Below are 15,796 nucleotides of genomic sequence, written 5' to 3' on the forward strand. Positions count from 1 at the left end.
CGACAAATGCGACATAAAAATTCAAACTTGGAGCATTGATTATAAATTATTACCGGCCTGTCACCGAAACGCGTTACGTGCTCTAAAATAGTGCGATAGTGTAGCTTGAATGAATCAGTCTTTCGTACGCGAGCAGACCCGCAGCGATTGAGAGCTTTTGAAGTGCTGCGAACGTAATTTCTACAGATGACCCACGGATCGGTGAGGTGCTCTGAAGAGTGAGAAGCCAATGGGAGACTAACGCCGTTGGTAGTTCCAGATGCGTTAGTCAAATGAACAAGAGCACGAACAAGTGCGAAAAAGATGCGGGAAATATTGTGTCAACCTGGACAAAGAAAAAAAAATAAAGGAGCCAGCATCGAACGGAAGTTAGAAGTGCATATTCGCCGCGTCGGGCACGGTAGAGGCCCAGATGAGTTCTCGAAGTAAACGAGGCGTGCTGAGTGCTTCGTGCCGGGAGATGTCAGAGCAACCTTTTTTTATCTTTGTGATGCGTTTTTTTAGATAGTTTTTCTTGCACCAGACGTTCTAGGTGGCAAGGCAAGAAAGATACAGTGACGGAAACGTGACTTGAAGAAAATCTAGAAGCGCGAAAGTGCTTGCAATCCTAAATTGCCAGTGAGGAGCAAGGTGCAAAAAAAAAAAAAAGGAGGAGAAGGAGAGTTTGGCAGGATTGTGATTGAAAAAGAAATATTGCTTTTGGGTCGTCGTGGAGTTAAAAAAGATTGAAGTTTGCGAAATAAACTAATAATAAGAAGAATTTCCTTATGACTGCCGTGATGTCAAATGCACAATGAGCATGGATTATCAACGATAGTCTTGCTAGGAGAACGATTGAAAGAAATGAGTAAAGAAGAAATATACATTAAGCTACCTTAGCGTCATGGCTGGTTTAATGACGCACATGGTCATTACTTATTACACAAATTATTATAATGAGAACATAAATGTGACTGACTGGGAAAAATAGGGGTAAAAAAGTGCATATCTCAAACATGCTCTTCAGTAACAATATTTGAAGCATGTTCTTCAATAGCCGTGCCTGATTGAGACTGCAATTAGACCTAGTCAAAAGTGGTTCATTGTAAAATCTGGTTCACTGGAATGTCAGCTCGGTTCTGTGCTTCCTGCTTGTACTTTAAAACCGCAAACTTTATAAACTCATCTGCCCGCCTAACTTTCTGTCTCCCCCTCACCCGCTGGCCTTCTCTTTCAAACCCGTCAGTTATTCTTAGTCATTGCTCATATGCGATCCCAGATTGGATTGACTATTTCATGTCGGAAATAATCGTTTCAATTTTGTTACCACGAGCATTAAAAACTTGTCTTATTTTGTCAACTCTCGAGACTACCCTAACCATAACAGAAACGACACCCTGGGAAAACCGAAGGTAGTCTGAGAACTTCCGCTTTGCTGCACGCCCTTTTAGCTAAGGGCACTGCTGAGACGCAATTGCGCAAGTACCGACCAAACGCTCGAAACTTCGCTGCTGTGGAAAGCCCACAGTGCGAATAACCGGCCCGCCACTTTAGCGACCGTCTCATATAGGAAGCAAAGAGACGGCGGTTCTTTCAGGGCTGGAGCTTTGGGAAAGCTCACCCTTTCGACCAAGAGATACGGTTCATCCGAGCATTCATCGCTAGCTCCTCCTCTTCCCCTCCACACCTTCACGTACACTTTCTCGACCACGGTGTTCTCTAGTCGGCTCTCTTCACTTCCACCCCCGTTGCAGCTCCTTGAGCACAAGGGAAGTGGCCGCGACAAGGTACCTACACAACGCATCGATTCGGTGCTCTCGTTTTCGCGGCCGTGGGACCAGTGCCGTTCGTCTTCCATCTCTCTGAGACTGCTTGTACCGGCCGAGCCCTACTCATTTGTGCCTTCCCTTCTATTTTTACTCTCTTCTTTTTCCCTCCACCTCTCCGCGTCACGTCCGCGTCGGAAGGAGGAGGCTTGCTGGAGTGGGTTCGTAGGCCCACGCATCCTCCGAGACTGGAAGGATTGGAGAGGGGGTGGGGGAGGGGCTCCGAGATGCTGCAGCAAGCATCTCGCTGCTGGAATCAGAACCCACTGGTGCAAGCCAGTCAGTGAAGTGAAGTGAGGGAGAAAGAAAGCTGGGGGGCAGTAGGGGTGCCGAGGAAGGGCAGCGCAGAAGCAGCCCGTTCCGCGGTGTCCATGGGACTCGGACTCTTCCCCCTCTCTTCCCTAACTTTCATTCCCGATTCTTCCTTCTTGCTTTCTTTCTCCCTCTCGTCTGGCTGACGCGGAGGCTCCGTCGCCGTCCCGGGGCGAGCGAAGCGTCGCTCGCGAGCGCTGTTGGTATTTGCTTTGACGTCGACGCTCGCCGCGAACTCGCATCACGCTCGACCGAATCGCAGAGCGTGGCTCCGGCCCTTCCCGATGACGGGCGGCTCTGCCGACTCTGACGCGCGGATGGCGGCCCGAGCCGCGCACGGTAAGATGTGATGAACGAAAGGAAAACTCGCTGGTTCGCTCGAAGCCAGTAGGCCTGATACGAGCTGTCGCATCAAGAAGACGACGACATCGGCGTTTTAGTGTAGAGCCAAGTGTCGACTGCTGCTGTCACTGCACGTCTTCGCTGCATTTGGATAGCCATGCGGGGTAAACACAGTACGAATGCAAATCTTTGAAGAGGTAGCACTCATGAACTTTGCTCTCTAACACTTCCATATGCCGAAGATAAGAAAATATACGAAAGACGGAGCCAAATTTGTTCCGTGTAAAAAGTCAGCAGTGGGTCTCAAAATGCGATGTAATCTCACTTTGCACTTGCTTTCGGTTTGGCGTAACATTTCCTGCCGTGAAAGTTCTGATTTGCCAGAAGGTGCACTGTCCTGGTCATTCTAGAGAATATAAGGAATGTCTTTCAAACGTAATAAAGGATCGACTGCAATGTAATGTTTAAATAAGAAAGCTGCACTGCACTCGCAATAGACCATCCTGCGACACGATAGTTTTAATTCAATAATATTTGCGCTTCCTTCTGCTTTTGCATTCTACGTAGATAATTAATTTGCGCTTGAATAAGAAGTTGATACGAAGGCAAGAAAGTCAGTTGGTGACATCGAGCACTGGTAAACCATTTCGTTAAGAATCACAATGTCATACATTACGCATGAATAGTAATCTAAGCACTAGTCGTATGCTCTTTTATGAAGAATCTATTTATCCTTACTCTATAAAAATAATTTCAGAACAAGCTATCTGCGCTTTTATCCTCGGAATAAAAGCGCGTGTTTTCAGCTCTTACATATGTATGACAGATTACGTAATTGTGATTATTGCTCGCTTTCTACGCACGCGTCTTTAAATGTCTCGTTCATTCTGTGCTATATGCGCAGCCATTGTAGAAAGTGACGGGTCGTGCACAACAGGCGCTTCCTTTGGTTCTATCCTGCGTTATGGACGTTGTCGCTCTCATACCGCTCTAAAGTTTGTCGTTAATGCAATTTCAATGAATTTTGTCGTTACATGCTTCCCGAATCATCGTTTCCACATCGTGACATATTTAAAAAGACGATGCGGACATAATTATTGCAACATTATCCCAGCTTTAGTATCACAATCACCTCGGATAAAGTACATTTTTGGGAAGTTTGGCTGTTCTTTCGTTATATTTCTTTACTGTTATTTGCGATTACTTTCATGCTTCCGCTTTGCTTGATTTTTCTTGCTAACGGACGAATTCCTTTCGCGACAGCGTGAAATGATTGACACTGGGAAGAAGACTCAGATACAGAAATGCGTATTCGAAATTTTTTTCTTTGCTCTGTTGGGTTTCTCCGATATCAAAGGTGCACTCGGCTGCTGCTTTTCTAGCTCTCCGGAGCTATCTGAAGAGGCACATCTTAACTTTGTTTTAACTAAATTGACGGTACAAAACCTGTTTAGGCCTGCCTTGGTGCATCACAGATTACTGTTCTTGGTAGTTTAATGGAAAATCACATGCCAATATCTGGTTAACCTCCCGGCCTTTCCTTTCTCACTCTCTCTCTCACATGTCTATTCCTGCCACGTGGTCGCATAATAAAGCAGGCGAATTGCTTATGGTACCTGTACTGCGCGACGTTAATGCTTGTTAGAGAACACCAGATGGCCAAAATTTATGGAGCCCTCCGGTACAGGATGCTTCTTAGTAACATCGTGGCCTTGGCAATGTAATTATATATCATTATTCTTACATAAAAATATTCACCCATGGAGTTCTTTCAGATCAGCCCCGCTGTCTAAGCTTGAAGCTTTCGGCGAGCGACCAAAGTCTGCCAATCTTAGAGTCACGTGGATATCAAGTTTGCGTGAATCTCATTGCGTCAGTGAGCCCGCATGAGTGACAGGTGCGCATGCGCTCCCTATTCGTTTGCAACACAAGAGGTGCATACTTGTTGCCTTTGCTAATATCAGCTTAGTTTAGACGTGTTTTTTCTGAATCAGAAAAAGAGCGAGATCAGCAATGTTGTAATGCAAGTTCAATCGGGCTTGGTAGCGACTATACACCGTAAGCCATGTCAGTTTCGAACATGAGAGACCTTGAGTTCTCGCAACTTCAGTTTCCACTGGTACTTTCACTTGTAAATTTTCATGGAACGTTCTTGAATGCGCTTGTTTACTTCAGAGGCTTATATTATATTGGCCCCTTACCTATGTATAATGAAGAACCAATCAGATGATTTCGGCACTACAGGAACTTAAAAAAAGGGTGCTTTGGTAAGACTCACACTTGTACTGACACTTCACCAACCAAATGACAGTTGCCCATAGAAGATTGTTGTGTATAAAGGTTCCGTTTATTATTTCACTTTTAATGTGATTAAGTCTTGTTGCATATGTAACACATCATTTCACTGATGCTTTTGCATACAGTGGCATTTTGTGTTTGTTTTCTTTTTCAAGTTCTGTGTAATATCCTTCATTTACTCTGAAGTTACACGCCTTGCACTATTGTTATGATCGTAGCCGGTCATACTTCAATGGCGCGTGCAGAGGAATTCCTTTTGAGTGTTTTTTTCTTGCCTCACTGTACTTTCATCTTCATGACCTTTAACACTGACACCTCTTTTGGATCCGATACGAAGAATTTTATCTGGAGATCTGGAGAAGTTTTACCCCTTAGGGCGATACCACGTGCCGCTCCTACGTGGGGCAGTTAAACTAAACTTTAGAATCCGTACTGTTTAATCTAAACTTTACAAGTACTCGTATCTCACTCGCAGTGTTACTGAATGGCCCGCTGGCTGTGCGCCACAGCACGCTCCTGGCCTTGGCCTCACCTTCGCATGGGGTCGGTGGCAACAACAACGGAATCAGCGGCAGCAACGTGCAGGGCCCGCAACTCACGAACGAACTGCCGTCGCGGTTGCTCTTCTCGAACTCGTCCGGTGGCAGTTTGCCGTGCTCGGCCACGGGTCAGCCAGCCCCGACAATACGCTGGCTCACCGAAGACGGAGACGAGGCGGCCGACGTGCCCCGACTCAGACACGTGCGCCAAGGAGACGGGTCCCTGGTGTTCCTGCCCTTCCGCGCCGACCAGTTCCGCCGGGACGTGCACGAGGCTCGCTACCGGTGCTCGGCTAGCAACGCCATCGGCACTGTGGTCAGCCCGCAGGTCCACGTCACAGCTGGTGAGTGCAAACGCCTTTTCGCACGCCGTTAGTGGGAAGCAGGCAGCAGAAGCACTCTTTATTACCTATGAGCATGCATATATGCTAGTCCGTGAAAGATAAGACAATGATCTTCCACGGAAACTTGACCGATAGCGCACTATTTGTGAGTGGTGTATTCGCAGTCAACGTATCGATCATTTGATGGTTAATAAGGCAGGCTCAGAATAAATAAATGAAATTACGCTGCTGTATAATAAAAAGTGACGACACCGACCACAAGAGTAAAAAAATTTCATTTTTTAGGTTGTTCATGTATAGGTTCTTTGTTCACTAGATTATTGTGAACAGCGATTCTATTTTGAGTGCCCCACTATCGATACATTGCTTTTCAGCTGTGGCCAGCATCCTCACGTCACGACGCGATGGTGTTAAAGAGCTCATTACGCCGAAAATTGTTGGTTGTGCGCGACATTGGTTGTGCGCGACAAAGTGACGTTGTCCATGAACCAAAAATTTCGCTATAGATGCAGACAAAGAAGCAGAAAAATTGTTCGAGACAGAATCTTACACATACTTTCCGTGTGTTAACCTTTTACTTGCCAATGTTCCAAAATTGGAACATACGAAACCTAATTTTTTATGTCCTCTCTGATATATCGCATATTAAAATTTTATGTTTACGCATACTCATTGATGCTTGTGAAAAACGTAGCAGTTTTAATTTCTATTATGAACCTACGGAGAATCATTAGATGAATTTTTAAAAACTGGCATTTTTTGCGCTCCTTGACCACCAGATGTTTCGCAGGAAAAAGTAATGCTGCAGTGAGCAAAGCAGAACTAAAATATCGGTAAATAGTTCGGGAATACGCGGCAATACGATAAAAAAATAACAAAGACAATCTAGTTTTCAGCTTGAGAGTTTTGTGCGGATGTTCCTTTTTTGGAACATTGGCGTTTTACAGTGTCAGACGCAGCGTAGACGGGCGCGAGCGTTTCGCCTCGTTCTTTTTCTTTTTTTGTCTTGTCGATGGCACCTTCTTGGCGGCGCTTGGCAGAAACTTCAACATAAGCTTTCCTGGGCGTCATTTTCAGTTTGCCAGACACGTGAAAAAAGCAGCATTGAACTACAGTGCCTAGCTGCATCAATCCCTGTGAATGTAACTAGAAAACTACCTTGCGGCTGGTTTCATTTTTGTAGTACTGGGCTTTACACCGCAATAGCTTTCGTTGTAGGTCATGGCACAATGCTTCCTCACTTTGGAGGCAGCAATTGACCTTTTGTTCAGCCTTCCCGATGACGAACGCGAAGGGGCGTCTGTATGCCAATTGCCGCCTGTTGAAGATGGCAATATTACTGACGAGGAGCACGTGAACGAAAACGACTTTTCTGAAGTTGTTCCCGATGATGTTTGTGGGCACGTTGAAGTTATGCAGTGCAGCGATGAAGACGTTGATTCGCCAGCTGCATGTTCGAGTCCTGATCCACGACAAAAGAAACCAGCGGGGCGGCAATTCACTGCTGGAAAAGGACGCAAAGCTTCAACGAACGCTCGGAAAACAAATGCTCTGAAGCGTTCCCATACACCAGTATGGGGCGACCATGCTACGTTTGACAAAACACTTCCCAGCGAGAGTCCTCCGTCGTTGCTAGAGGCATTTCCTGATCTTGCAAACATGAGCCCATTTATGCTGTTCAGCAAATTTATTTCTCCGGAGTATCTTGGTTCACTGGCTGAACTAAGTGCAAAATACGCACTCGAAAAGGGGGAGGAGGTGAACGTCACAGGAGCGAACATAGGTCAGTTTTTCGGCCTCTTACTTTTCAGCGGGTATCACTCCGTTCCGTCTGAGGACTCGTATTGGAGAACTGCAGAAGATCTTTGTGTGCCTATAGTCGCGACAGTGATGGCCCGCAATAGGTTCCGGCAGCTGAAAAGGTTCTTTCATGTTGTTGACAACATTCAGTTGAAAGCAGGCGAAAAAATAGGCAAACTTCAGCCGTTTTACGACGAAATCTCCAAATGTTTCCGCCAGTTTGGAGTGTTCAATGAAAGCCTCAGCATCGACGAGTCATTGGTGCCCTATTATGGCCACCACTCGTGCAAAATGTTCATTCGCGGTAAACCAATTCAATTTGGGTACAAAATATGGATGATGTGATCTTCGAATGGGTACCCCTATGCGATAGAAATATCTTGTGGAAGGAACGAGAAGGACGACTAGACACCTCTCGGGATCAGGGTTGTTAGCAATATGGTCTTAGTCCTGGAAGCGCCTGAACATCACGAAGTCTACTTTGACAACTTCTTCACTTCGCACGGCCTCTTGACTAAACTGGCTGACCAAGGGATTCGAGCGACAGGGGCTGTGCGAGATAGAAGAACCGGTGGTTGTCCACTGAAGAGCTTGAAAAACATCGAAAAGGAAGAAAGAGGATCTTTCCACTACAAGTGTGACGGGGCAGTCTGCGCATGCAGGTGGAATGACAAACCAGTCGTCACAGTTTCTTCTAATGACCTCAGCCACGAGCCTGTTGGAAGTGCGAAACGCCCCTCACGACGCTCAAACAAAAAAATGGACACTCTTCAACCATAATTGATCAGAAAATACAATGAGGGCAGGGGCGGAGTAGATGTGATGGAACGCCTCCTCGAAAGCTATCGACTGAGAATGAGGAGCAAGAAATGGTGGTGGAACCTTTCCAGCAATAGTTTGAACATGGTTCTCGTCGCAGGATGGCTCCTCCACTGCGAGCCTCACAAGGATAGTGATGCCGCCATGACGCACATCGCCTTTCGGCGGGACGTCACCATGTCCTTGCTGCAGCTCAAGCAAAAACTCACTGTAAGATTTGGACCCCGCGTTCATCCGAGACATGAGGACAGAAAAACTGATGGCCACTACATTATCTCAATGACTCAGGGAAGGTGCGCGGAATGCAAGAAGAATACAACGAATCAGTGCCAGCAGTGCAAAAAGCGGCTGCACAAGAAAGGCTTTGCCACTTACCACAGTTTGTGATTTGCTCATTGTAGTACAGCCAGTAGTATGAAAGAAGAAATTTTCATAAAGTGTTGTTATCAATTTTATACTTTTCAGAGACATCGTATGACGCTAAATATTATTCTTCAGTTATCCTGAATAAGGAAACCCGACTGAAAAGTCAATAAAAGTTGTTCAAGAGAAAATGTGTGTTTTGCATATGGGAAACGCCAATGTTCCAAAAATGGAACATGCGGAAAAACACGCTTAGTTATTGTGAATGTGGCTGTATTTTTTATCATAGTTAATTTAGAAGGCCAATGCAAAGTATCAACATAAATTTTGTTTTTTTCCTACTGCTTCATAGTGCGGCATTTAAAAGGTTAAGCATGTGTTAAGCAAGATGGAAAACTGGGTTAGTTGGTGAAGATTCACCGTGGCTTACAGCGTGAAACTTCCGGACATAAATTACACAAAAGGACGGTACCGTGTCTTTTCCTCTAGTCTATGTCTGGGTTTTTCGCACTATAAGCCACGAAGAAACTTTTGTTCTACCATGAAGCCAAGATGCCTTCTCAAAAGAACGCTATAATAATCTCACGTAGTTCAAGGTGTTCATTTAACGCATGTACTAATATTGCGTAGCAGAATTGTAGTACTGCACCATACGTCAAAACATGTGTAGAGCGCAAGAAGTGGGTAGATTAAAGCTTCCTTCTCATCCACCACCACAAAGCGTGCCACTGCGCAGAAGTACGTGGCACATTGCGGGCGCGTACTGCATATTTGCCTACTCGACCATTTTATAAAAGAATATTTTCAGCGTAGCAAGCACTTCACATTAGTGTTTTTAGTAAGCATTCTGACATAGTCTGCAACGGCCAATGTTAGGCTCCGGAGTGTTTCGTTCTCCGCGCCTTGGCTGAAGTCGATGTACACGGGGCGCTATTACACGTGTAGGTCAAGCTCAAGCGTCGTTCAAGTTTATATTGCAAGGCGCTATGAAGCAGTGGTAGGGTGCGCTGCTGCTGACCCTAAGGTGACGGCTTCGAACCCGGCCGTGGCGGTCACATTTCGATACAAGTGAAATCATAGTGGCCCGTGTACTGTGTGCGTCGGTGGAGGTTAAATAACACCACATGGTCGAAATTTCCGGAGCCTGCCAATACGGTGGACCTCATAATAATAAGCTGGCTTTGTGACGCAAAACCCCAGATATTCATGTAATTGTTATTGCTATCTATGATTATATTCTATTTTTTCTTCCGACCTGACCGGAATCTAGTATCAATCTCACATTACGCTGCTATAGTTTAAAGTAAAGGGTGGTTTTGCTTCAATTGCACAGGCCTTTTTTTTATTCTGTATATTCTTTATAAGGCTACAGACGATCTGTAGCAGCAAATAAACAGTTTATCAGAACTGCTACAGTGCGGCTGCATTGTCTTCTTCGCTATAGTCTACTGGATTACTTCACTGAATGTTCACAGATGGGGCTACACATGTTTTTATTTTTATTGTAGTACGTAACGGTAAAAATTCACAGTCTTCGTTAGTTTGCGGGCTCAGGGAACACAAAAGCTCTATATTTTTCATTATGCATTCGTCGAGAATAAGATGGACCATATAAATAAAAAAAACCACACTTTTGTTGAAGCTTTGGTCATACCTTTCGCTGGTGTCAGCAACAAAAGCCATTTGCAGTGTATTGCAGCTCCAGTATCGCAATTTTACGAATGGATCAGTCAAGTTCTTGAAACGCGGTTGGCCTTGCCATTTCAACTTTTGATTCGGGCGATTCCACCTCATTCGGCTCAGCAAATAAACCGATCAAAAAGATGAAACACAGAGAAGGATCAGCCAAAGGAGAGGAGCTTCTCCTTCTGACTGGTTCATTCTTTTAGCATTATGCACCATCTGCCCAACACTTCAATCCTGCTGTTATCATTCGCCGGATGATGGCGGCTTTTACGATGATGAGGCTAATAGACTATTTTTTATCGTCATCAGAATTATTAAAGCTTCACGCCTGCCTTTTATGGTGCAAAAATAAAAAAAACGAAGCTTTGGTTTTACTGTTATGAGCTAAAATTTAATGACTTGCCACTTAACCAATATAAATTTTGGGGCCCAGCCACTAAAAGGGTGTTTCTTTAATAGTTACGGATACGACCCTTGCACGAGGCGGTATGGAAATTTCTCCCAGAGAAATGAAAATGAGAGCTAGTTGTGGCGAAGCAGAGAACCTATTTGAGCTAAGTGCGTTATGATGCTGTCGTTAGTAATTCAGGTTGAGGCTCTGACGGAAATTGTTTTCCTGCTTCCGGTTTCAGAAATAAAGCATTGTCCATAGCATACGTCTCGGTTGTCATTCGGCTGTTAGTTGTGCCTGCTCAGCCCACGGATGCTCCATCGCAATGAAACCTCTTGGTCACGTCGTGGCACGTATTGCGTTTTATTTGTTTCTTGTCCCCGTTATTGTCTACGCTCTATCAAAGACAGTGCGCCCTTGTCTCAGTGGCCGGCACTCGCACATCTCCCTTGCGCGGGAGTCAGATTTTCCCGCAAGTGCCATCAGACTGTCGACAAGGCATTGCTTTCATGGGTTGCTGCAATTAGCTGATTGCGTTGCGTGGTGTGCGGGCATAATCTCTGAACGCGGTACAGTTACCAATTAGTGCTAGCGCGCTTGTGGGAGAAAAAAAAGTCAGGCGGGTGGCTGAAGCCAGGTCATCGCCGTTTGTGCCAATAACGGGCTGACGCTTCATCTGAGAGACAACAGCATTTCGGTACGCATCACGGTACCATTAGTAAGCTGCTCCTGGTGCATAGCATGAAAGTAGGATATATATTGCGGTGTTATTGAATCTGATATCAGTTTGCAGTCTCTAAGATTGGGAGACATATGTTGTAAATCTACAGATGTCAGTAAATTCTGTGGTGGCGTATAGAGAAAGAGACGATACATAGAAAATTAGATAAATTACCAGACAGCTGTAAGCTGTCTGGTAATTTATCTGTAAAAGGGACCGTATTCTGTAAGAGGGACCATATTCTGTAAGAGGGACCGTAAGAGGGACCGTATTCGGATAATATTGCACTTGGAGCCATTGTCGCTTATCTGCCACGGTGATCTAGTGATTATGGTGGTCGACTGCTCACCCGCAAGTGTCGGAATGAAAACGCGGCCGTGGTGCATGCTTGCATTTTCGATGCAAGCGAAAATGACTGAGGCCCGTGTAGATTTAGGTGGACGTTAGAGAACACCAGATGGTGAACATTCCCGGAGTCATCCGCCACGACATCTTTCATAATCAGATTGGGGTTTTGGGACGTGAAGTTCCGTGAATGAATTATAAGTCTTAGCCTACACGAAGCGCTGGTTCAGGAAAAGCGTTGCGAGTAGTTGCTTCAATCATTCGACCAGTAGTGTGCTTCTTTTTAATAGTTAGGAATTCTACCCTTACACTACGTGGTATGGAATTTCATCCCCAAGAAAGAAAAAATAGAAATAGCTGTGGCGAAGCAGAGGACAGCAATATAAGCGGAGTTAACCCACCTTGAATGTAAGTGACCTCAGCCTGTATCGACTGGATGAATTGCGTGATCAGTTTATAGACGGATCCAACAGCTCCTCTCCATTAAAAAGCAACCCAATTCATCTAACCAATGGGTCACGATAGTGCGCTCTCTTTTAATCTTCCTCAGCGACGTTTTGGGTTTTGCGTCACGCAAAGCGACACGGTCACCGGAAGGAGTCATCTTATGATAAGGCTCCTGACCATATCACTCCGGGCTCTCTGAGTGCGCAATAGCATACGTATGTTGTAGCAATAATGATTTCTCGACAACCGTGAATGCATGTTCTATAGGTGATCTCGCCCATTCATCATTGTTACGCCTATATACAGAGGCACAATCGTCTTTTTTCTCTCTTTTGTTCTCGCGAAGTTGTCTACATGTTGAATCAATTGCGTGTGTTCGACACATTCTAGGCTCGACACACAGCAATATAGGAGTAGTTTACCCATCTCAAATGTAGGTGACCTCAGCCTGTATGAACTAGATGAATTGCGCGATCAGTATGTAGAGCCAGCCAACCGCTGCTCTCCATTATAAAACAACCCGATTCATCTAACCAATAGGCCATGATAGGGCGCTCTTTTTTTAAAATCTGCCTCAATGGTTTTTGGAAAAGCGACCGCACGCACAAGCAGTTAGTTCACGAGTGATATGGTCTGTATTCCACCCCGCGGAAGCCAATTTTAGTGCTATTATACTTGTACCCTACGTGAATGTATTTGAACGTATACGAGCTGACAAGACATTCTTCGAAAGTGTGAACACTGAACTACTACTTTCAACGCTCAGCATTTGGCGTATAACCATCTTCAAATACTAAAGTGCGGGCTCTTCAAAGGCTGCTCGTCACTTTTGCACTGTGACTGTCCTGTGTGTCTCGCGTAAGATCCTTTACATATTTGCATAACCTATTTCAAATAGCCATTTGTGCCAATTGTGAGTATAAGATAAGGAAGGATCGCACCGTCTAGACTGTGTCACAATAATGGGTGTGACCTGATTTTCGGGTTACACTATGCTAGATATCCCTGTGATTTTTAACTTGTTAAAGCTAATATATTATTACGTGGCATGGTGTGTTAAGGTAATGCGCTGTAAATTTCTCATTGTAGCGTTTTGTGCGGTGTACTGTATTTAAACTGAATGTATTGTTCCTAAATTGTACAGAAGCTATGGGGGGGGGGGGAGCAGACCCGCAATCATATGAACATCAGCGCAGCGTCGTTGCCAATAAACGACCTTGGCAGGCACGATTATTTTCTTGGCCTTTATTATAAAGGTCTAAATGTCACCATTGTGAGTGACGCTGCATCAATAATCATAGCTTTTTTTTTATTTTAGCGGTGCTTTCACTACCATTGGCATGTCAAGAAATCTCCACATAGAAAGTACCGGTGCGGCTACTATCACATATTACTGTGAAAAAAAAAGTCAACAAAAGCCGAGCCTATATATATATATATATATATATATATATATATATATATATATATACTACATTGTTCCTTGGGGGAAGGAGGGAAGGGGAATTATTTGGCCTCAGGCGCCATCGGGCTACACAGCTTAAGCAATCTCCTCAGGCTTCCAGCAGCCAAAACAGCAGCGACAGAAAGGAAAATAGAAGGCTTTGAAAAGGGAGCTGCTACCATGCAGGGCTTCCGCCGTCGCGCTCTTCATGCCACGCACGTCAATCGGATTATTGCGGGCAAAGAAAATAGCGCTCAAGGGTACTAATGGGCGCTTTCTTCATGATTCTGCTAAGAACGCGTCCTTCTCTCGAGCGGTCAGCAAGGTTTCTCTGTATTACATAACTTGCGTCTTGATACTGCTTCGTCGCTACGGGAGCTCGTCAGAAACGATTCTTTTCAACAGCTTACAGCAGTAAAAACATCGTGTAGACACGCCGATTTGGAGATAATGGTGTGAAAGAAACAACATGGTGGCAATATAATGCAGCAGCTGGGATATATTTCATTTTGGTTGTTTAAAAAAAATGTAATGACAAAACAGCACTGAACAAATCAAGGCAGCCATAACTAAAGGAAAAGCTTGATTGTGAAGGCTATGCGAAAAGGTAGCAAACTGGAAGTGCATCTGCAGAGCTCATGTGACACTGTTTTTTTCTTCCTGATCTTGCCCTGAGAGTAAATTGATCGTGCATGCTTGCCAAAATGTGTGCCAAAATAACACTGCTTTGATTAAAAATTCAGATTTGAAATAACTCTTGGAGGGAGTTGTCTTACGAAGTCATTAGCAAGATTGTCATAGCAACAAGAAAGTAAAATGTGTTATAGGCACCACGCCTATTTGTAATCGATTGACACAAAGATTCGTGGTAGTCGATTGCTGCTTTAATCCTAATGCGTTAGATGTTACGCGATGGCAAAGTGACATAAATATGTAATATCACCTAGGTAAACACGCCTTGCAATTAGAAAACATAGCTGAGATGCACGAAATAGGAAGTTCAAACTAACAGCTGCAGTTGTCACAATCTTGGTAGTTTTGGTAATATGTTTCACTCAAAAAATTTATCATCAGACAGCGAACACGTTTAGATAATTGTTACTTGTTTACACATGCCATAAACTATCACCCTCATCAATGAATAAGAGGCAGTGAAATAGGGTAAAACCGACTACTCGCCCCTGGTATACTAAAAATGAAGAGGGCAAGCGTCATTCACACAAATGGCCGCATATTGATAGGGGTGAGCTGAAGACAGCGAGTACGCACAACGAGAGAAGATTACGAAATGGGAGAGGCAGCGCCGGCTGCGGCAGAACCCCCAAAAGATGGAAAGCCCATGCCATTAATGACGCGCTCTTAACGTGTGTGTAACAATGTGTAAACTGGAACCTCTCTGCACTGAGAATCAACGTATAGAACCAATCTGGCGTCCCCCGACTAAAGCCTATAGATGACCTACTACTAGCCTAGAAACTACCTGCATCACATAGCCAAGGCCTGGAAAGAACATATTGAAGCAACTAGTTCAGTTTTCAGAATCTCCCAGTTTGGCCCTTTCAAGGCTTGCGCAGCTTGGAGCTACTACCCATTTTTTAACGTTAAAGTTCTCTACTTTCAATAAATATTGCTGTACCCGTATCCGATGATAATAAAATGAAATCATTTTTGTGTGAACGTCCTGGACAGAATCACATGAATGAAATAAAGACCGTTTCAAAATTCTCCGCGCAAGTTAGGAACATTACATTTAACTCACTCAAAGAAAGTCAACAGAAAAAGTAGAAAAACGAGGAAGCAGAGACAGAGGCATTGAGCATCGTAAATAAGTCCGGCAGTCCAAAAAAAAAATTAAAAGAAGAAGAGTCCAATCGGTATTCGCGTAGCGCCACTTCCCAATCTTATAGAAGCAGAAGCGTACGCCGGCTTGCGATACGCAAGTCAGCGAGTCGGCAATTTGTGCCACGAGAAGACAACAAATGGCTCTGCATTATCAGCGAGATTGGCGGAAGCAACCGAGTGCCCTAAGAATGGCACGTGACTACTTTCTCTCGCTCTTACCTTTCTTGTTCCTCACTTCGGCAAGTTCTTGCTTACTTATTCTGGCCGGCTTGGCCTACATGCACCCAACCGTTGTTCG

General features: G+C 44.7%; 1 protein-coding gene across 2 annotated transcripts in view; it reads left to right on the forward strand.

The window, feature by feature from the left end:
* LOC119169593 (cell adhesion molecule Dscam1) overlaps window positions 1–15,796 on the forward strand; it is a 267,272-nt gene that overhangs the window by 66,212 nt on the left and 185,264 nt on the right. For both annotated transcript variants that reach the window (XR_012893886.1, XM_075887263.1), the window contains exon 2: window positions 5,233–5,640. Coding sequence is in view for 1 of the 2 variants with exons in the window: in XM_075887263.1 (XP_075743378.1) it covers window positions 5,233–5,640 (408 nt within the window). In the remaining variant the exon portion in view is untranslated. The remainder of the gene's footprint in view (window positions 1–5,232; window positions 5,641–15,796) is intronic.

Source organism: Rhipicephalus microplus, chromosome 2 (genome assembly GCF_043290135.1).
Source record: "Rhipicephalus microplus isolate Deutch F79 chromosome 2, USDA_Rmic, whole genome shotgun sequence".
In the NCBI taxonomy this organism is placed as follows: Eukaryota; Metazoa; Arthropoda; class Arachnida; order Ixodida; family Ixodidae; genus Rhipicephalus; species Rhipicephalus microplus.